Raw genomic sequence first — 20,614 nt, forward strand, 5'->3', positions numbered from 1 at the left:
TGTACGGGACGAAGGCCAGACGTGGCAGCGTTTGGGGCGAATAGGGTTGGAAGCAAAAAAGATGGGCGTCGACCGGGGACCACTGTGTAGGTAATTTGGCAGAAGTAAAGAATTGGAATTGTCTTGATCTTTCTGCACAGCCCTCCTAGTCAGGCCCCTTGGGGGAACGCGGGCTATCCTGGTGATTGGCCCGGGACCTTGGTGACAGACGTGGCAGGACGTAACGCCCTGCTCTGTGAACGAGGTGAGATGACTTTGAGTGTTGGAAAGACAAGGTGAGGGCCTTGGCGATTTCGTAGGGGACCACGATATCCCAGGTCGGTGCCATCATGGAGGGTGTGACGGGCAAGTCCGGGAGCTCCTTGGGGGAACGGCAGGAAGTCGATCCGCGCAGAGACAGGAGAAACAGATTTGGATGAATCGGACGGATCGCGATAGATTTGCAGTATGATATGCAAGCGGTCGGGGAAACGTTTGCACCGGTTTAAACGAGTTGCGAGATTCAGCTGGCGGGTGTATGGGCAAGTTGAGACCATGAATAGAGGGCGTGTGAGAGCTGTGTCGCGGGTGTGAGAAAAGAAGCCGACGTCACGATGGATGAGTGGTCGAGACAGACATCCCGTCTCTGGAATTTTGGTTTTGGGTGGCAGACTTGCTGCCCAGGTGTACCAGGCTTGTCACAGAAGAGGCCCGAGAGTGCGCGTGTACTTCGCAAGACCTTGCCGGTGGCATGTCAGAGCGAACGGGAGCCACATGTCATGTCAGCCAGCCGAGTGCAGGGCCTGAGCCTGAGAGACTTGCTGGCAGGCAACAAGTAATAGGTCAGGGTGAGGTAGCAGGCGGCAAGAAGCTGTGCTCGAAACGAAAGATGGAAGTTGGGATTTGATATTGTTGAGAGGAACTTGGGGAGGCATAAAGTGAAGAAACCACTAGAGGCGGAAGAGACGAAAGCGAGATTACCACAACGGGTAAGCTTGCCTTGGCTCGAGTTGGACAATGGGTCAAGCATTTCGGGTCGACGGACGGGGCATAAAGTAGCCCGTGTCTGAAAGCGAGGAATAGCAAGAGTGTAGCAACAGTGTAAAGCAAAGGTAATTTGGAAGAGTATTGGACAAGGTGACGAGGCAGAGGATAAGGTTGCGGGATGACATTTTGGCAGCATTGTGCCTGCATTAGTCGGGAGGGAGGGGGGCGGGCGGGCAGTACCAAGCAGTTAGTAGGTGGACTAAGGCAAGGTAAGGTAAGGCACGACGACGGCAGCATGTAAGGTAATGTCAGGTAAGGCGATGTATGGCAGCCACGATGTCGCTGCTTGGAAGTATAAGTAAGTGGATGGGTGAGGTGAATTGGCAGAGAGGCGAAAGGGTGTGCTGCATCTCTATGGCTACACACATAGTATCATAGCATGTCTCTTCATGTTCTGTCTGGCAAGGCGAAAACGAGAGAAGAAGGATGACGGCGATGGTTGGTGGCTGTGATGAGGTGAAGGTGAAGTGAAGGTGAATGAGGTGGGTAAAGGTGGTGGGCTGCCTACCCGCCGCGTCGGAAACCCACACGACGAGCTGAGCTTAAAAGTGCCCTGCCCAAGCTTTGACGCTATTTTGGGTCCCGTTTCAACTTCATGTCAGGGGTGTCTCGGTACGTACATTACCTAGGAACCTACCTTATGTACCTGGTAAGGTACCCTGGCCCTGGTGGTTCGTTCCCCTTTCCCCTTGGTGGCCTTGCTGACGATCCATCCATGGATCTCTCTCTGCCTTCCCGGCTTCCATCTTTTGCACTAAATCTCCGAATCCACTTCATGTCGGGCAGTTTCTCAACAGCTTGATCCAGCCTGAAGCTGCCTCGCCTCTTCGTCAGCTCGAGCACCTCACTGCACTGGCAAGCGCCGCCGCACTGGCTTCTGGTCACACGGCCGGTCCTCGGATCAGGGTCGCTTTCGTTGCGTTCCATTGACATCAGGTCCCGCGTCGTCTCTGGCGCTCCCGTTCCGTCTTTGCCCTTCACCATCGTCAGAGGGGGAGGGAGGGTGACAGCCACAACGACCAAAGGTGACAATGACAACGGCCACACCCTTCGTACACGCCTCCCAAGCCCGCTAGAAGCCTTCCATCGCGCGTCTACCGCCTTCTGTTTCCTGCCCCGAGCGCCCTTCTGCTCACCTCACTCGGGAGCCGGTGTTGGGCTCGATCAACTCTGAACTCTGAACTCTACCGACCTGTCGGCATGCCAGCAGATGACCTACTGTCGCTTGATATCGGCCACGATGCCACATATCGCCGCGACTAACGGCTGAAAGGCTCGTCATAAGGTTATACCACACCTCCCCGCGCTATAGAACCCTTCACCGCGCCGAAGGGAACCCTCCCCGAGCCGAACCTCACATCGCACATCGTCGGGTGATCATCCTCTTCACCGCCGTCGTGGAAGAAGGGGGAAACACTAGGAGATGATCTTCCAGAGGTTCAGCTTCATGTACGGCGTTGAATCATGATCCACAGACTAAACATGGCCACAACCGCTGGCGCCACCTCGCATGGCCTTGGGCAGCGCTTCGCCTCCCGCGACCGAGGTGCTCCGTACCCCGTACGGAGAACGGCCGCGTTTCCTGACTCCAAAACGTGGACCAGCGTTTCCAGCCCCGGCGTAGATCCGATTCCCAAGGCGTTGCGGGCTCACCGTCACACAGCTCCGACTACCAAGACTCTCTCGCCAGGAGAAATACGGGGGCCAAGAAAAGGCTTAGCCTCTTGCGATACGGCAATCTCAGTGCTGGTGTAGATGTAGACCCTGTGGGCATCACCACGGGAATATTCGTATGGTACATTGCCTACCTACATAGTAGTAGATGCCCCAGATCTGCTCACCATCCCAGTCGGATCGCCGAAACCGTAAACTTCTTGGCTGCCGTAAGAAGCCTGCATCATGTTCCCGACTGACGGTCCAATCGGATCTCGAATAGCCGCTTCTTCATCCCCAAGACGGTGGCTGACTACTCCAAACCCACGTTGCCCGTTCCTCACTACCAGGAACTAACTCTGTGCCCAGGTTCCTGACTACTGCAACTCTCTTTTGCCCACACTCACTCAAATCATCCACCTCCACCTTCATGTACACACACACACACACACACATACTCACTCATACCAACAGGCACAGGCACCAGGCACAGCACGGTCGTTGAACGCCGCCAAGACTCCACTGAAACAGATTCACGAGCAAAGATTCGCCAAGCTTCATGCAGCTGTGAACCTAACCGCACATCCCTTCGATACACGACCACCCCGTCGCTCTCGAGCTTGAACCCCGGCCGCACATCGCGACCGCTTCGCAACCGCCCACCGCCCTGTCTACCCTGTCGTGCTGCCCTGCCTGCCCTGCCCTGCCGCACATCACTCAAATCATTCCGACATACCTCACGTACTTTGCCTTACGCACTCTTGCATAGCAGCCATGTACTATGAGGCGCAGTAGCCCGGATCTAGTGGGCGGGTGGATTCGCGGGTGCTCCCTCGCCTCTCTTCTGTGGGCGCCTACTCCAGCGCCTTAGATGCGATTTGCTCAGAGCCGCATCTTGGCAGCTTCAACCTCGTTTTCCATCCCCCACGACGCATCATCGTCTTGGTGTCCGGTTGATGCTTCTCCGACGTTGCCGGGGCCGCTGTCTTTGTCTTTGCCCCGTCTCGTCGTCTCAATGTGAGCCCGTCATCCTGCGCGGCAAGAGAACCCTCGACAGGCGATTTCAATTCCTCACACACAGAGGTTCAACCAAACCCATCTCAGCTCTTCTTCTACACGCCCCCGTCTGTCCCTCGTTTTCTCTCGTCCACGCCCCTGTGCCCCATGCCTGTGCCACTAGATTTGACGCGATACCGAGCTTTGCTTGAGGTTGACTTTGACTGACGGCCATCTTGTTCCTCCCTCCCCATCCGCCCTTCCCCAAGGTCCTAGCCACACGGGGCACACTGACCCTGACAATTGTTTGCAAGGTGCAAGGTAGCATCGGGGACGCAAGGTAGGCCGACTAGGGGGTGTGTGCGGGCGGGCTGCTGCGGCGGCGGCGGCGTTAGGAGGTTGGCTTGGTTTCTCTTCTCAGTCTCTCTCTCGCACACACAGCAGAGAGTGAGTGCGTGTGTGTGAGTGGGTGGGAGAGGCGAACGCGGTTCAGCTGAGAACAGACCATGGGCATCAACGAGCTGCTACTCGCCTGCTCTGCCCTTGCTACCAAACAGCATGGAACGATCTGATTCCGGACCTCCCAAATCCATCCCATCTCATCCCACGCCTAGGAATTTGTCAAATCTCGTCCCCCTAGCCATGAGGAAATATGGAATGCCAAGGGCCACCATCCAGATCTCTTCTATATAACTCTCCCGTCCACACCATCGAATCTGACCTTTCTGCCTTCTCTCATCACGCAGCATTAAGAAAGCAAGCCTTCTCTTCTCATCTTCCATTCTCTTCACAACTTAGCCCCGGTGGCTTTTTATAAACGCATTCTCTAATTCTCCCCAAACTCCTCCGACTCCCAAGTTTCCTCCCGCTCGCCACTTTCACTCATCAAGATGCGCTCCCAATCGCTTGTCGTCGCCGCTCTGGCCGCCTCCGTCTCGGCCCACGGCCTTGTTGTGTCCATGGATGGCGCCAACGGTGTCACCATGCCCGGTCTGACAGGTAAGCTTGCTTCTCTCTTCTGCAACCGCTCGATCAAACATCATGGGGGATTTCGATACTAACACAATCATCATCAAAGTCGCCGACGGCACTCCCCGTGACTGTTCTTCCAACGGCTGCGGCTCCCAGGCCGATACCGCCATCATCCGCGACCGCGAGATCTCATCCGGCGAGGTTGGCCCTCTTGGCCGCACCCAGGGCAACGGCCCCGTGTCCGCCGAGGTCATGATCAACAACTTCATGGGTGGTGCCGCCGCCCCCAAGAACAACGGTGCCGCCTCCGGCACCGGCGTTGAGGACAACATCCCCAACAACGCCGCCAAGCGCGCCGAGCTGCACGTCCGCCAGGGTCTCGCCGGTCTCTTCGGTGGTGGTGGCAAGAACAAGGGCAACAAGCAGAACGGTCCCCCCGAGGCTCGCGTCGCCGCCACCGCCGGCATGGGTGCTGCCCAGGGCATGCCCACTTGTGCCGATGACGGTACCATCACCATGACCTTCCGCCAGATCAACCAGGACGGCGCCGGCCCCCTGACCGCCGATGTCGACGGTACCTCCGGAGGTACCCAGGAGTCTGCTTTCCAGAGCGCCCAGGTCACCCAGGACGTTCCGGGACTCGGCATCCAGGGTCTGTCCCTCGCCACCAACACCGACTTCCCCGTCAAGGTCCAGATGCCCGCTGGCATGACCTGCGACGGCAAGGTCGGCATGGCCTCTGGCGTCTGCGTTGCCCGTGTCCGCAACGGCGCTGCCGCCGGCCCCTTCGGTGGCTCTGTTGCCTTCACCCAGACCGCTGCCGGCCGCAAGCGCGCCATCGCCTACCGCATCAAGAAGCGCATGGAGCTCAACAACCGCGCATAAGCGAGAAATCTTCACTTCTTTATTTTGTGTGGGTTTTTGAGAGATCCTCGCGTTTTGGTGTCAAGCCTGGGAGTTTGGGGGATTTTAATCCAGCACGCAGGGAGTCAGGGACCCCCACGGAGCTGCGATGGAATTCCAGACTTGGGTATAGAGCTTTGGAAACGGCCATTCTTTATTTTGTATCCTACATACTTTTCTTATTAGGTCGTCACTTTTCCATAAGCAATTGACGCCAGTCGGAGTTTGAAACTACATTTTGTGCCTGATATCGTGTGATTAAACTGAAGCAGTACACTTCTTGACATTGACCGTTAAGCAGACTTTTTTTGTGTTTAAACTAATTACATGACTTTCCTACCCATCACGAACACGAAAATGTGAGAACAAGACAATTAGGGGCACACTCGAACGATGAGATTCCCACAATTTTACAATCGGAAACCGAGACTGGCCACTGTGAGCCTGGGTGTTTTTACCAGCAACAACGACTGGCGCCCTGACGGCTACCAACCGCCGTCAACTTCCCCACGCCCCTATCGGACGGAAACAGATCCATTGCTTAAGCTTGTTTTTGATGGCAAAGGCGTGGCCCAGGCTACCATCCAGCCTCGGCCACGCTGATAGAAATCCGCGCGTGGTTGAAGTGTGGCCACTTATCCGAGGTTCGCCTGCTCTGCCTCGTCCGAAGTGAAGGGAGCGATTGCTCAGGCCTTATCCCTTCTTGTCGGCCACACCAGCAACTTGACACCGGACTTGTGTCAGGCGAGGCGAAACTAAACACGCCTAGCGAACCACAGAGGAGGAAACATTTCAAATCATGAATCGCAAATTTGATTTTGAACTGGCCATTCGCATGCCATCTTCGGACAACGCGAAGAGGTCTAATGCGAGGCGTCGTCGTCGTAAACTTCATCCAACAAAGTCTCTATACACTCACGACGACGACGACACATTGTTCCTGATCCGAGGTGCTTTTCCTTCGGCCGCCGAGAGGAGGCCATCCCAACGCCGGGCTTGATGATACGTCGTTGTATTAACAAATATTAAGGCAGAATCCCCGCGTTCAATGTAGCTTGTGAATAGTTGTAAGAAATTGGTGCAGGTACTGCCACCCTGTCACCGCCCACGGTACTGTTACTTTGGCATGATTTGCAACCCATGCCCATGACTATGATGATGAATAAAAGGGGGTTATAGTGAATATCACCATCGCCGGCTATGTACCTGGTCAGCTGATGCTACGTAAAGTAGATTTTGAACTTGACGTACCTGTATGCAGAGTCGACTTTGGGGACTTTCTTGCGAATCTTGAACGCACCACCATCACTTTGTCTGCCTTCCTTTCCGCCCTTCGTCTTTGTCGAGATTCCCAAGAGTTCGGCCTCAAGGTCATCCAAGTCTGAATCTTCGCCGCCAGGAGAGGCGCCCGAAGCCATGGATTGTCTGGATGCCGGGCGCGAGTCGGCGTGACTGCTATGAGATCCCCGGCGCCACGAATGGTGAGATCCTTGCCTGCTGGGTGGACGGCTGTCGGGTGTCCCAGGAAATGTTGGAGTTGTCGGCCTCCGGTCATGGAAGCCGTTGGAGGACTCTTGTCGCCCACGCACTTGGCGAGAGCTGTAGTAGCCCGAATCCTGGCGGGCAACGTATCCTTCTCTTTCGCGCACGGCAGACCCAGCCTCTCTGCTGTCCACAGAATTGAGATGGGTATCGCTGGATTCATGCTCCGTACGCTCTGATCTTTGGCTTCGGTACCGGTCGATCGTTCTGCTGTCTTCCCGTCCTCGTCGGTTGTGAGGCGACGCATTCTCGTATGCTCCCTGTCCCTCGCCCTTCTGCCTCTTGTAGCGGCTCTGCTGAGAGTCACTGTCATGCGTACCTCCTCCACGGGACTGTTTATACGGGTAGTCATCCCAGGCGCGCTTGCGGTCGTTCAGATGTCGATGGTCTCGATTCTCCGGGGTCGGCGGCTTTGGCGGCAGGGACGGAAATCCTGGAAGGCGTGACGATTTGAACGTGCTGATACGTTCTCTGACTTCGGGTTTCTTGAGCTTTCCGGCGTCAGGCGCTGGCTTCCAAAACACCGGGTCGTGCCTGAGGGTGGCGAAGTACTCGGTCTCTCGAATCGGCCGCGAAAACTCTTCCAGATTGTTCTCCTTCACAAATTCGGAAAGGACACACGTCGCATTCCAAGCCGGAGGGAGCATGATGTTATCATGATACTCATACGGCCCGGGGAGAGGTTTGGCGATGGGGTCTGGCTGGTGTGTTTTGTTTGGTTCTTTGAATATCATTTCCTCTTCCCACTTCCAGTCATCTTCCTCGTCGACGCCATGCTCTGACACCGTGGGTGCATGCCAGCTTTCTGGCGTATCGCTGGCAGTGATTGCGGGTTTCGCATGGTCAGCCTTTGGTGTTGGGGTTGGCTCGGCCACTTCAGAGTTGTTATTGTTGTTGCCTTCCCTGGTGGCGTCTTTGGCGCCATGCTTTGGCTGAGACTGCGATGGGTCCCTTTTGGATTGGTTGTTATGCTTATTGCGACGACCACGATCTTGTCGGCGGTCCTGGCGGTTGTTTTTGCCATGGCGATTCTGGTTGTTTCGATCCCGTGGCGGGTGGTTTCTTTGAGGCGTGGGGGGAATGGGTGGCAGCCCGTGTGGTAATGGAGGACCCCTCGGAGGGACGGGCAGAGGCGGCGATGGTCCGTATCCACGATCAGGAGGCGCGTAGGGCTGGGCGTATGGCGGAGGGGGGGGAGGTGGCTGAGATCTGTAAGGCGGTTGAGGAGGAGGAGGCCCATAGTTGGAGGAAGTGTAGCTTCCACCCGGCGGAGGGTACTGGCCGCCCGGAGGTGGAGGGGGACTGCTCTGATATCCAGGAGGTGCGTAAGGGGGGTACGCCGAGCCAGGAGGATAACTAGGCGGCTGATAAGACGGAGGAGGAGGAGGCCGAGGCGGGCCTGGAGGTCCCGGGAGAGGAGGAAGCCCATACTGCCCAGAAGCTCCATACTGGAACGGCGCAGGAGGTCCTGGAGGGCCGGGAGGGCCGGGCGGTGGTGGATAGGAAGCAGATGGCGGTGGAGGTGGAGGGGGCGGCGATGCATACTGAGAGTAGCTGGGATAGCTGCTCGGGGGTGGGGGAGGTGCATAGCCACCCGGGGGAGGTGGATAAGACGGGTATGGCTGCGGGGGACCGGGATACGGAGGAGCCGTAGCATGGGGTTGGCTGGGCGGGGGTGCGTAGCGAGTGACGATCGGATTGCCGCCGGGTGGAGCATACTTTGTGACCACCGGACCCGATCTTCGGCCGCCGTGCTGGGCATCGCTGCCTCGGCCGTGGTCATGGCCGGTCGAGGGCTTGCGGGTCAAACCCCTGTTTTTGAGTCAGTCTTTGCCCGAGCAGTTACGGCGCAGTATGGACCGATTGATGAACGTACGCTGGCTTGGCTCTGACGGGTTCGGGACACGCGACGGCCCAATGTCCAACGCCGCCACAGTTAATGCAGCTGGGCTCTTTCGTAGCTGGTCCCATACCTGGCGCGAAGTCTGCCATTGCTGATGAAGCCTCGTCGGATGGATGTCGAATGGCGTGCCGGCGAGGGCCACTGAGGCCTTAGTTGATGATGAAGGATGATTTATGATCAAAACTCTCTGTAGAACACAACGCAGAATTCGACTCCAGAGACAGAAACTGAGTCACGACTCTGCTATGCCTCCAAAAACAAAGACAGTCGCACCCAAGACACAACAATGCACCCAACTGAGGTGCCGACTGAGAACGCGTGAGCAGGTGCTTCAGCACGATTGGCGTATGTTCCAGAAATCGAGTGAGTCTAGCGCTTGGAACGGTGAGAATGAAGTCAGCAACAACATTTTGGAGGGGGGAAGCCAACCTCGATCGATGCCGCGATAGGTAACGTAGACCAGCTAGGATCAGAGGGCCGAGAGCATATGGTTGAAGTCTGTGAGGTTGTGCGTATGAGACGCTGTTTCCAAAAATGTACGTCTCGTAGAGCTTAGCACCAAGTTAATGTACGCCGAGAGGGTGGGATGAGGCCATTCAGAGGTGTCGTCGAGGGAATGCGCTGGTGCTGACTGCGACGGCGCATCGCCTCATGGCAGACGGTCCCTCCTCAATGGTCTGTGGTGACGAGCAGACGGGGCAGACTCAGTCCAGCGATGACCTCACTCATGCAGTCGCGAGAGCCAGACGAGTGGTAGAGAGCCGCGATATCACATACGCGATGGCATGGCGATGCGATACAAGGATGAGGGCACAGGAGAAGCGCGACGAAGTTGACCAAAGTTCAAGGTTGCGCGCCCAGGCTCAGGCGCAAAGTGGGGCTGGGTACCTATCCGGTGAGGCACAGCGCCGCACCACCCACCACCCACCACCGCCCAGCGGCAACAGCTTCCGAGGCGAGGGAAAGGCTGCGCTGAGCAGGCTGAAAGGGGGTAACCGGAAATACATCGGCCCGGTCATGCTTCCTTTTTCCATCGCTCAAGGCAGCCAGTCCAGTCAGATAGGTGCCTTTGTCGCACGCAGCGCTCAATCTGATTCAGCAAGATGGGCGGGCGGCGGGAAGATACAGTAGTGACACAGCCAGGGAGGAAGTATATGGCCTTGTCTTCCCACGGCTGCCGTCAGCCCCATCCCCGGGTGGTATGACAGGCACAGAACCATTCAGGTGACAGGCTGCTGGCGAAGGTATGTCTCTATCATGCATATGTAGCCAGCCATCAACGCGACAGGGCTTGTCTTGCTAGTAGCAGTAGCAGACTCCGTGAGAGTGATATCGGGTAATGGCCAAGCACAGAGTAAGGCATGACACCTGGCGCATTGGATGAAGGGGCAGAACACGGTGCCTGGAGAGCAGTTTGGAAGCAGGACGGCACTATGAAAACTAGAAAGATGGAAAGCGAGACTATTCGATTGCCGCGTGGCATTCAAGCGCATGCGGCATGTCAGGCTAGCCCACGGCTGCGATGACAGCTTCCTCGATCTCATGAGCAGGATGATGAAACAGATGTAGATATTTCTAGACCAGTCTGGACCCCGAAAAAGAAACGCATGCTCAGCTTCGCGCGACAGTTCGCAGCTGTAGCAGGGGCAGAAGACACGAAGACGATCCGGGAGGTTGAAGCTGGGAGCAAAGACAAAGGAAACGCAATAGTGAGCAGTGTTTTCCAATCCACGGCAGATATGAGATTCTGCCGATGCCAGGTGCTGTGATTTCCCTGGGAGCCAAGATCGTTGGCAGTCGTACGCAACGCGATGCTTTGCGGCAGATATGAATAAGGTGGTGCTCGGAACGAGGGGAAAAGCAAGGAAAGGTGACCGCAAATCCGCCCTCAGCAGACACAGATGCAGACGTAGCAGATGCGGGCGAAAACGCTTGTCGGGACCAGCTGATCAAACCGGGGCAGTTTTCGCTCTGCTGTTGGCGACGACAATGGCAATAAGAACGCGGGCGCGAATCCAGGCGAGAGAGGTTGACAAGGGTAGAGAGTGTGCGAGACAGAGAGAGGGCAAGGAGCGCAGGCGGCTGCGTTGAGGGAGAAGGAGGTGGAGGGGGGATGGACGCTTCTTTATAATTATGCCCCGGGCCAATCCTGCGTTCCAGCATCTGATTGCACCAAATGGATGGAAGGACTGGCAGGTGACTGAGGTGACGTTTGAAGCCAGGCTTCCCTGGCCAAGGAATTCCTCAGCGTCTTCTGCCAGGGGCTTGCAGCGGACATGGCCCCTAATAATGCCGGGTGTACGTAAGCGATACTCAGGTCAACAGGGCAGGTACTGGCTGTTCCCCTTCGTCTGGATTCGCATTTCTCAGCCAGGTCCGAGCTCCCAAGCTGCCTGCCCTCCCTCTGCTGCCAATTTGAGATGGTGGATTGAATTGCATGGTTGCAACTTGCCCGTCTTTCACAGCATGACGTCCTTGCTTTTGCAGCCGCTGCTGTCGCCCGTCTAAAGACCAACGGGGGAAAAAAAAAAAAAAAAAAAAAGGCAGGGACACCGACCTGTCACGACAACCTCTTTTTCTCCCGCGGCCATCCTCCTCCTCGTAGACGCGCCCTCCTTTTCGTCGCTCCTTTCTCCTCGCGTGGACCACTGACGAGACCACCGTCCAAGGTTTGACGAGACGGACGACAGGCATCGTGGGCAATCCATCCCCCGCGTCTACGTATATACCCCCCGCCGCCGTCCACCTCGAACCGCCCACAACGCAACCGCCCCTCGTCGACGCCGCCGCCGCCGCGCACCTCTGTCCATGTAAAGACTCGTCCTTCTCGATCATGTTCACACAACCACGAAGCCTCTCACCACACATCGCCCGCGCCTGGAGTAGAAGTGGTCACCGCCGACCCGCTTCGTGAGCGGCCTTCGCTGCTGCACCCGTACCGCACCCGCACCCGCACCCGCACCCGACACTTGCTCGCTTGGTAGCGACATCTTTTCAACATCCTTTCCTCCCCTAGCGACGTCGACGCCCTTGCAACACCTGTCGCATAACATACCATCGCGATGCCCGGTCTTCCAGGTAAGACTCCGACCACCATGCTGCGTCATGCATGCCCGATCACGAGGAACCACCCGCGGCTGACTATCGTCGCGTCACAATAGCTTCCGTCGACCTCGACGAGTGTATCTCGCGCTTATACAAGAGGGAGCTCCTCGCCGAGTCCGTCATCGAGGCCATATGCGCCAAGACCAAGGAGCTGCTCATGCGTGAGAGCAACGTCGTTCACGTCCGCGCCCCCGTTACCGTCGTCGGCGATATCCACGGTCAGTTCTACGACCTGATTGAGATATTCAAGATTGGCGGATGGTGCCCAGACACCAACTATCTGTTCCTAGGTGAGTCTTGTCTTACGACTTGGAAGGAAACCGGCAGAAGTATTAGTCAAGAATACGACTGACAGTCTCTGTCCCCCTTCAGGAGACTACGTCGACCGTGGCATGTTCAGCGTCGAGACCATTTCTTTGCTTGTGTGCTTGAAACTTCGATACCCCAATCGCGTTCATTTGATCCGAGGCAACCATGAATCTCGCGGCGTCACCCAATCATACGGCTTCTACACCGAGTGCTCCAGGAAATACGGCAATGCCAATGTATGGCACTATTTTACCGACATGTTTGACTTCCTGACCCTGAGTGTCGTCATCAACGACAAGATCTTTTGTGTCCATGGCGGTATGTGTCCCCATAACTCGACCGCCTACTCCATGGCTTCAGCATGCTGACTTATTGTTGCGTACAGGCCTATCCCCATCCATCCATTCGATCGACCAGATCGTCATCATCGACCGCTTCCGCGAGATTCCACATGAAGGCCCCATGGCTGACCTTGTATGGTCCGACCCAGACCCCGAGCGAGACGAGTTCTCCCTCAGCCCCCGTGGGGCAGGCTACACCTTTGGCGCGCAAGTAGTTAAGAAGTTCCTGGCAGTAAACAACATGGATCATATCCTCAGAGCACACCAGCTGTGTCAGGAGGGCTTCCAGGTCCTGTACGATGACCGGCTAAGCACGGTCTGGAGCGCGCCCAACTACTGCTACAGGTGTGGCAACATGGCCAGTGTACTGGAGGTTAGCGACACGGGCGAGAGGTTCTTCAACGTCTTTGCTGCGGCTCCGGAGAACGACCAGCACAAGGACATGCAGCCTGGCGGAGAGAAGCAGGCAGATGGCAATTCGCTGCCTGACTACTTCCTGTAGTAGTACCACAAGCCTCCAAGGTGGAAGACGGCAACAACACGATTGGATTGTCGCACAGGACCACCACCATCACCACCACCAACCAACGGTGGTAGCTGCCTTGGGAAGCACACGTAAACTTCCAATGAACCATGACGATATAGCATGACGGCTCTGTGACAAAGACTCACTCGACCCCATGTCAGAAAGACATATACATACAGCTGGTTAGTTGCTAGACCTGTCTTTTTTTCAAGTCAAAAGGGGCTAGACACATAGAAGAAGAGGGACGCAATGATGTGATGCCGATCCAATGGATTTGTATTCCGCTCGGAAACAAAATAGGATCCCAAGCTGATGAGACTGGAACTATCTGCCATCTACCGACCAATCTTTTGTGTGATTCGTGACTTCATGTGTGCCAGACCTGTATAAGGTGGAAGCAAAAATTTAGCAACAACTTTCCCATCCGTCCATCCCCTCCTGGAAGGTTGCATGTGTGTTGTTTTTCTCTCCTAGTGAAAGGACATTGGCGTTGTGTGTATGTCTTTGTTTTTTTTCTTTTGAATTCGTAACTTGAGTGAGTGATGGGGAGGGAGGACCTCCGTCCTCCCAGGTACCCCAGGTTGGAACAGATGGCAGGTCCTGGGGAGTAGTCGCCTGCGCAGACGGATGGATCATCCAGCTCGCTGAACACGGTCTCTAAAATCATCGTCGCTTCTTCGAACTCGACACGGCATTCTCAAGACCGTCGCGGGGCCGTGGCCATGGCTGGGCGAGACGAGACTTGCTGCCCCTTTCATCGACGTTCGAGTAGGAGAGTGAAAATGAGCGAATCAGGATGCCTCATCCCGTCTACCAGTCCTTGGCGATGTCGAAAGACCACTCGAAAGTCAAATGGGTCTTCTTGTCGTCGTCAACGAAGCTGGAGATGGCGTTGTAGTGGCCACGGGCGAGCATGCCGGAGGGGGCGTCCTCCTCTTGGACTATGGATTGTCAGCCAACTGGGTTCAAAAACGAAAGTGGGCCGTTAAGGAGGGGGGGACCTACAGCGCTTGGTGTAGGTGGTCTGCTTGTCGGTGTTGGGAGCATAGCTACCCTGCGAGGGGAGTCAGTCATCATCAATCAGAGCCGCTCGTGGACGGGGAGGGAAAACTTACCAGCATCTCAGAGTCCTTGCTGACCTTGATTCCCTTGCGCTTGACAACCTGGACGTACTGGAGACCGCTGAGAATCTCGTGCTGGACCTTGAAGGTGGCAACCATGGTGAACTTGGCACCCTCCTTGATCTTAAAGGGCTTGTCCTTCAGGCTGGCTTCGGAGCCGGGGGCGGACAGGTCGATGGTGACGGGGTCGCGGCCGGGGGACTCCATGGTCAGGGAGAGGATGATGCAGACACGGGGATCGCTGGGGTCAGAGAGGTCCTTGCCGCCGCCGAGGCCGAGGGACTCCTTGTAGCGCTGGAGAGACTCATCGTTCTGGTCTGTTGCCGCGTTAGTCGGGGTGATTTCTCCATCTTCTTGGTCAAAATTTCCAAGCTCGTATGTATCAACATTGACTCCATGAGCTGCTAGCACTGCGTTGGGTGAGGTGTAGAAGTCCCGGATGAGGGCTGGGTCTTGCCGTTGCTGCTGCGGCTGGGATTTGGGGGAGTTGGGAGGATTGGGGGGCACAGGTCGTGAGAGGGCTCTGGCTCGGTGAAGTTGGCTTTCCAAGGAGGCAAGCTCTGTTATACCACCACCAGCTGCAGCAAGAGCTGGAGACTGGGCGCGAGACTCGGATGGGGTGTTGAGGGGCGCCGGAGGCACTTCAATGGAGTTGCGATGCTGCAAGGCGTTATGGCGGTTTTGGCGCCGCATAACCTGGCGCATACCCTCGTACAGTCTCTCCATATCGCGTTGATATTGCTTGTGTTTTTGTGTTTTGTTTTTTGTGCAGTACAGCAACTACCCAAAAACAAAGGTGAAGGAGGCCACTGGTGATGAGAAGCAGGTTTGAAGGGAGTGATGTGATGGTGAAGGATGTGTGGTGAGGTGCTGGCAGTAGCTGGACAGGCAGGAGGAGCTCCTGTCCTGGGTGGTCTTGCCCAACTTGGAGCTCATGATGGTGTTCTGCACGTATTCAGTGCTGAATAGCATGAGCACTTGCTGTCACCGAGGTGAGTGAGGAGCTCTGGGAGCTCTCTTCTGGCACACACCGATCTCTAACAAAGGTGCAGAGGTGAGGTGAGGGGCACACACAAAGGACCCATCCCCAGCTGTGTCGTCCACTCAGAGCATGATGTGGCAAAGGTAAAGGCAGACAATGGAGATAAAGACACGACACAAATCATACTGAAAGGGAATCAGGACTCACCCATCTTCTGGTACTCAGCGAGACTCTGCTTAGGCTGGGAGAGCTTGTAGCCCTGAGTCTCCTCAGGCATGGTGTCCTCTTGCTCGTGGGAAGCCATCTTGATGGTGGGGTATCGGTGAGAGCTTTGGGTGAGAGAGTTGAATGTGTTGGGTATTGGCGGTGCTGGAAGAGGCTCTGGATGTCGAACAACGGCAGCAGCAGCAGAGAGAGGCGGTGCGTAAGCTGAGATGAGAGATCTGTGACGATGTTCACTCTGGAGGAGAAGTTTAGGTTCAGGGTCGGTTGATGAGTTAAGGTGAGGCAGGCAAGGCACGGCAAGGCAAGGCAAGGCAAGGCAAGGCAAGGTAGTAGCTTTGCTGGAGGTTGGAGGCTGGAACCCGGAGGCAGGTACTCGGGGGTCAGGCGTGGCACGCTACGGGAAGCAGGTCACCGCTTCCTTCCATTCGATGCGTCCAGTCGACCAGACCACCTCAGCGACCAGCTAGACCTGGACGCTTCCTCATCCTCCTCCAATGCTTTGCTGAGGTTGCCCCTCACGGCTCCCGGCCCAGGCCCAGCAGTGACCTGAAGGACTGGCCGCGGACAGGCCAACCGGCGGGCTGTGGGTTAGGATGTGGGGCTCTGTGCTGTGGATTGTGGAGCCAGGACCGCCTACACTAGACGAAACGAGCTCTGCCATTGGCCGAAAGCGATGGTGGGGTTCGGCTTGCATTGATTGGCCGACATCTGGAACAGCATGGAACTTCACACACGAAACCAGGCACTTTTCCCACCTGCCTACCGTCCACAGAGTAGGTCCTCGTTTGCATCTGCCAGCAGGTGTTGGGGCGTGGTAGTGTGCTGCGTAAACAGGAGGAGAAGAGGATCACGATTGCCTTCGTGCTTGCCGCATCTTGCTTCTGGTATCATCGGCATCCATGGCCTAGGCGTAGGTGGTGTCTAGATGGAGGTTTTGTTAAGAGGCAATACCCAACACAGGCACGTTTGGCCACTGCCCCTCCATCATCCATGATGACCGTTGAGACTGCAGGACGGTACAGAGTACCTTTCTGCGTAGCAATCTGCCCCTCATGGGTGTCATTGACGGCCAATCTCGATGCGGCGTGGAGGGGCAGAGGGGGCCATCCGTCGATATTGGCCAAGGTCTTTGGAGGAGCGGTCTGGACGACTGCAGCTCATGAGGGGCAGGGTCCTCAGGTAATTCGCTCGCTCCCGTGCCGTCTGCGACCGAGTCCGGTGCGTGCCTGGCCAGCCGCAATCAGGATGCCGGTGCCGACATTCACATTCTGCCGACCTGGCGCCGTTCCCGGGGTTCCTGAGTATGAGCATGAGCATGAGCTTGACAATTCCTAGACACGAACAACGCATGGCGGAGGAGGAGAACCATGTGGGTTGCGGAAGTCCATCCATCAGCCACCAGGATGCGGGGGTGTTCTGGTGGTTGACATGAACCTGCAGCTTGTGAATGCAGACCGAGAGGCTCTTCGTATCTTAACTCTCCACGCATCACGAATGCATGCCTATTTTATGCACCTTGCATAACTGCTACGTATCCCCTCTGCCTCTGAGATGTAAATCATTCTCGCCTGCATCATCATCTGTGTCATCGCCATCTGACCGCAATTGCCAGACAGACACCCAAGGAGGAATATTTCTGTACGGAGTAGTCTGGAGCTATTGGTAGCAACACAGAGATGACGGCTTGGCTTCTCATGTTCGTTGCCCAGCCAGCGCCGCCGCCTCCATTCGGTGCCTGGGTCCGGCCCCTTGAAGCTCCGATCTGGGTATGGTGAGAGCTTCAGGCATTTATCCGCATCCCTAGATCGTCCTTTGTTTCTGAGAGGGTGCCTTCGCCTTGTCATTCATTGATCGGTTGGTCGCACATCAACGGTGACAGACAGCAACGTGGTAGTTGGATGACTTGGAGTGACGCGGTTGGCCCGTTGCAGCTGGCCCGTTGCAGCAGCCTACCTCATAAGCTGGATTTAGTAGCTATGGGTGATAAGGTAACCCCCGCGCCTGTGGTCTGAGATGCTCTCCTCACTGCTCGAAGCTTAGTCCTGGAGATGGTCGCTGCTCGTCTGGTTGCGACGAAGAGTGTGCGGCAGGGAGAGGGACAATCCATGTTGGACGTGTGACCCTCAAATCCGCGATGAAGCCACCGACAGCCCCTTGCACTGTGGCTCTTCCCCCCGCTTCTTGCTGCGAACGGTTCCCGGGATGCTCTGAGCTTTGCGCGTACGCGACGAGAATGTTGGGAATTTTTCGAGAGCGCTGAGCACGAAGCAGGGACCAGCAAAGGTCTGCGACTGGAGCCTCAGAGAATGAGAGAGAAAAAGGTTCGGCTCTGCGACTTTGCGACGACTCTAGCCTAAAACTGAGGCAACGTGTGCTCAACCAGAGAAACCTTCGAGACGATCACCGCGGCCTGCCAATGGAAGAAAAGACCAGTCTTGCCAGGGGTCACGCAACAGGAAAGGAGAGAAGGGGACCGTCGCATCTGGTGATTTCACTCCTGGTTTGCTCAGGGGACGATATTTTTCTCTTCTTTTTTTCTCGAAGCGCGCCTTACCGTTTCGCATGCACCCTCTCTGGGGAAAGCACCAGGGGAGGAGGTGGTCTCCCAAGGTGGTAGGCAGGTGCAGTAGGCTAGTACATAGTTTTCGCATGCAAAATACACCAAGACAGGAAGTATCTTCCTATGTCGCGTAGGCTCGTGTCTTCTTCATCGGGACGCTTCAGCCCATTCACCTTGCGAGCCCCCCATGCCCCCCAACTGCTGCTAGGACCCTTTTTCACCCAAATTAACCCAATGAACCGAGGACTGCTGGACCCTCCCACTGCCCCCCGAATCATTGTCGGAGCTATCGATCGCAGCAGCTGGCGCAAGTGCTTGCTGTGAGTGCTACCCACTGTCGCTGCCGCTGCCGCTGCCACTGCCATCGCTCCTCCTTCCTGTCGGTCGTTGCTGCTCCAGCAGGTCCAATTTGCGCGCGCGCGCCTGCCCATCCACACTTCTTCTCTTCCCGTCTCGCGCCCATCTCCTCATTCTCCTCCGTCTACCCTTTTTTTTTTTTTTTTTTTCCCTCCATCACCCATCCTTTTGAGACACATCCGTCGCCCTTTGAGTTTTCTCACCCTTCGCCGGGACTCTGCTCCCGTTTGCTTGCTATACAAACCAATTCTAATCCTTTTCATTGACATCATCTCCACCCCTGCAACTATTTTACGCGACAGGTCTACCCGTCACGTCTCGCCAGCTCCGAACGAGTCCCGTAAGCGACACCATCGCCGCTTTTTCCGCGCGCCCAACGTCCCATACAAGGTGCTCAGACTGACGCGCCGATTCACCTTTAGTCCTTTTCCGTCTCCTCCGATCAACCCTGACCGATTCCCGACATACGCGATCCGAGCAATCACCCCTCGGTTGCCTTGACGCGCACATCGCAACTACCCCAACTACTCGCCTTTAATCACCAATACCGTCGACGCGCGCGCATCCCATTCTCAACTCAAAATGCCTTCGGCCACAGCTCCTGCCGTTGAGAGGCATCTGCCAACCAAGCACAATCCTCTACTGCTCGACGATGTGCCCCCTTGTAGGATGCCCTGTCGATCGCGCCCCTCGTGGACTTTTGCTCACACCCTCGCAGACAAGGACCTCGTTTCGCGTCGCCGCCTCGGCCAGACCCAGTTGACAGCCAAGATGGTTAACGTTCCGGATGGCGACAGTGGTGCCCTCGGCGTCTTCGATTACGCTCATCTGCGCGCCCCCCTTCCCAAGGGTATCGTCTCTGGTATCTTCAAGTCGAGCCCTAACAGCTACTTCCTTATGCGGAGAAGTCATGACGGCTTCGTATCTGCTACCGGCATGTTCAAGGCCACCTTCCCTTACGCCGAGGCTTCCGAGGAGGAGGCTGAACGAAAGTACATCAAGTCCCTCGCGACTACGAGCCCCGAGGAGACTGCTGGCAACGTTTGGATTCCTCCTGAGCACGCCCTTACCCTGGCTGAGGAGTATCGCATCCTGCCCTGGATTCGCGCTCTACTCGACCCCGCCAACATCTCTGTCTCCAATACTCCTGATAGCCCGCCCAAGAAGATCACCGCACCCCCCAAGTTCGAGTTCGTGAAGCCGACTCCCAGCCTGGCTCCTCCTGCCACTCCCACAACACTCCGCAGATCCCGCCGCTCGGCCAGCCCAACCAAGACGGTTATCCCTAGACCTACCAGATCGCCTCGGAAGCGCAGGGCGAAGGCCGACTCGGTCGAGCCCCGCGAGACAACGCCCGCCCTCTCTACCACTAAGCTCGAAATCAACGGTGTCATCAGCGAGGACAAGAACGCAGAGGCCGAGGTTGAGACTATCATCAAGACTGTCGAGGCAGAGCCCGCAGTCGTACTCGACCCGAGAGAGGAGGAGCCCAAGGCTAAGGTCGTCGTAGACCAGGACGTCAAGACAGATGAGGATGGGAACGAGAAGAAGACTACCTCCGTCTCACTCGAGCTTCCTCTGATGAGCTCTCAGCCCCCGAGCGCCGAGGAGACGGCTCGCATGATTGCTGAGGCTAGACAGATGGTCGAGGCCGCGAAACAAGAAGGCGGCAACAAAAAGGGCAAGCGTGGAGCCGAGCAAATTTCAAAAGGAAACGACGAGGATGAGAAGAAGGATGGTGTGGGTGCCGCTGCGGAAGAGCCTCGCTCAAAGAAGGCCAAAACACAAGAGGCCGCCCAGGTCCAAATCAAGAAGCAGGGCATGCGCAAGCGCGCTCTGTTTGGCATGACCGCGCTATCAGTGGCCGTTGGGTACGTTCTTACGGTGCTTCACTAGCGATACGATCGATGCTAACAGTATCCATAGTGCATTTTCTTACTTTACCGGTTCGTTCTAAGGTATCCTCGTAAATATTGAGGACACATTCTGGGGCGGCTTTCAAAATTGAGTAGCATTTGGATGAGTCGGGTGGTCTGGCCAACGGAGCAACGGAGTTTCCGGCTGCTCTTGGGATGTTGCTGGGATGGCAGACC

The 20,614-nt window shown here is 56.3% G+C and overlaps 5 protein-coding genes across 5 annotated transcripts; 3 read left to right on the forward strand and 2 right to left on the reverse strand.

Moving 5' to 3' along the window:
* Positions 1 to 4,565: 4,565 nt before the first annotated feature.
* CGCA056_v007675 (uncharacterized protein) lies at positions 4,566 to 5,532 on the forward strand (the record flags this gene model as incomplete). The annotated part of the gene is made up of 2 exons (XM_037322923.1): positions 4,566 to 4,674; positions 4,754 to 5,532. 2 exons carry the CDS (start codon positions 4,566 to 4,568, stop codon positions 5,530 to 5,532), a joined length of 888 nt encoding a protein of 295 aa, XP_037177976.1.
* Positions 5,533 to 6,735: 1,203 nt separating this feature from the next.
* On the reverse strand, positions 6,736 to 9,084 carry CGCA056_v007676 (uncharacterized protein; the record flags this gene model as incomplete). The annotated part of the gene is made up of 3 exons (XM_037322924.1): positions 6,736 to 6,748; positions 6,802 to 8,904; positions 8,969 to 9,084. 3 exons carry the CDS (start codon positions 9,082 to 9,084, stop codon positions 6,736 to 6,738), a joined length of 2,232 nt encoding a protein of 743 aa, XP_037177979.1.
* A 2,973-nt stretch (positions 9,085 to 12,057) lies between these two features.
* On the forward strand, positions 12,058 to 13,252 carry CGCA056_v007677 (putative serine/threonine-protein phosphatase; the record flags this gene model as incomplete). The annotated part of the gene is made up of 4 exons (XM_037322925.1): positions 12,058 to 12,073; positions 12,157 to 12,390; positions 12,473 to 12,727; positions 12,795 to 13,252. 4 exons carry the CDS (start codon positions 12,058 to 12,060, stop codon positions 13,250 to 13,252), a joined length of 963 nt encoding a protein of 320 aa, XP_037177978.1.
* Positions 13,253 to 14,086: 834 nt separating this feature from the next.
* CGCA056_v007678 (Rho GDP-dissociation inhibitor) lies at positions 14,087 to 15,683 on the reverse strand (the record flags this gene model as incomplete). The annotated part of the gene is made up of 4 exons (XM_037322926.1): positions 14,087 to 14,217; positions 14,282 to 14,330; positions 14,392 to 15,038; positions 15,587 to 15,683. The coding sequence occupies 4 exons, from the start codon at positions 15,681 to 15,683 to the stop codon at positions 14,087 to 14,089; spliced, it is 924 nt and encodes a 307-aa protein (XP_037177981.1).
* A 3,420-nt stretch (positions 15,684 to 19,103) lies between these two features.
* Positions 19,104 to 20,478, forward strand: bqt4 (Bouquet formation protein 4; the record flags this gene model as incomplete). Its single annotated transcript, XM_037322927.1, has 3 exons — positions 19,104 to 19,185; positions 19,240 to 20,392; positions 20,448 to 20,478. 3 exons carry the CDS (start codon positions 19,104 to 19,106, stop codon positions 20,476 to 20,478), a joined length of 1,266 nt encoding a protein of 421 aa, XP_037177980.1.
* Between the last annotated feature and the right edge of the window lie 136 nt (positions 20,479 to 20,614).

Source organism: Colletotrichum aenigma (assembly GCF_013390185.1).
Source record: "Colletotrichum aenigma strain Cg56 chromosome Unknown KSG_Cg56_contig05, whole genome shotgun sequence".
NCBI classification, from domain to species: Eukaryota; Fungi; Ascomycota; class Sordariomycetes; order Glomerellales; family Glomerellaceae; genus Colletotrichum; species Colletotrichum aenigma.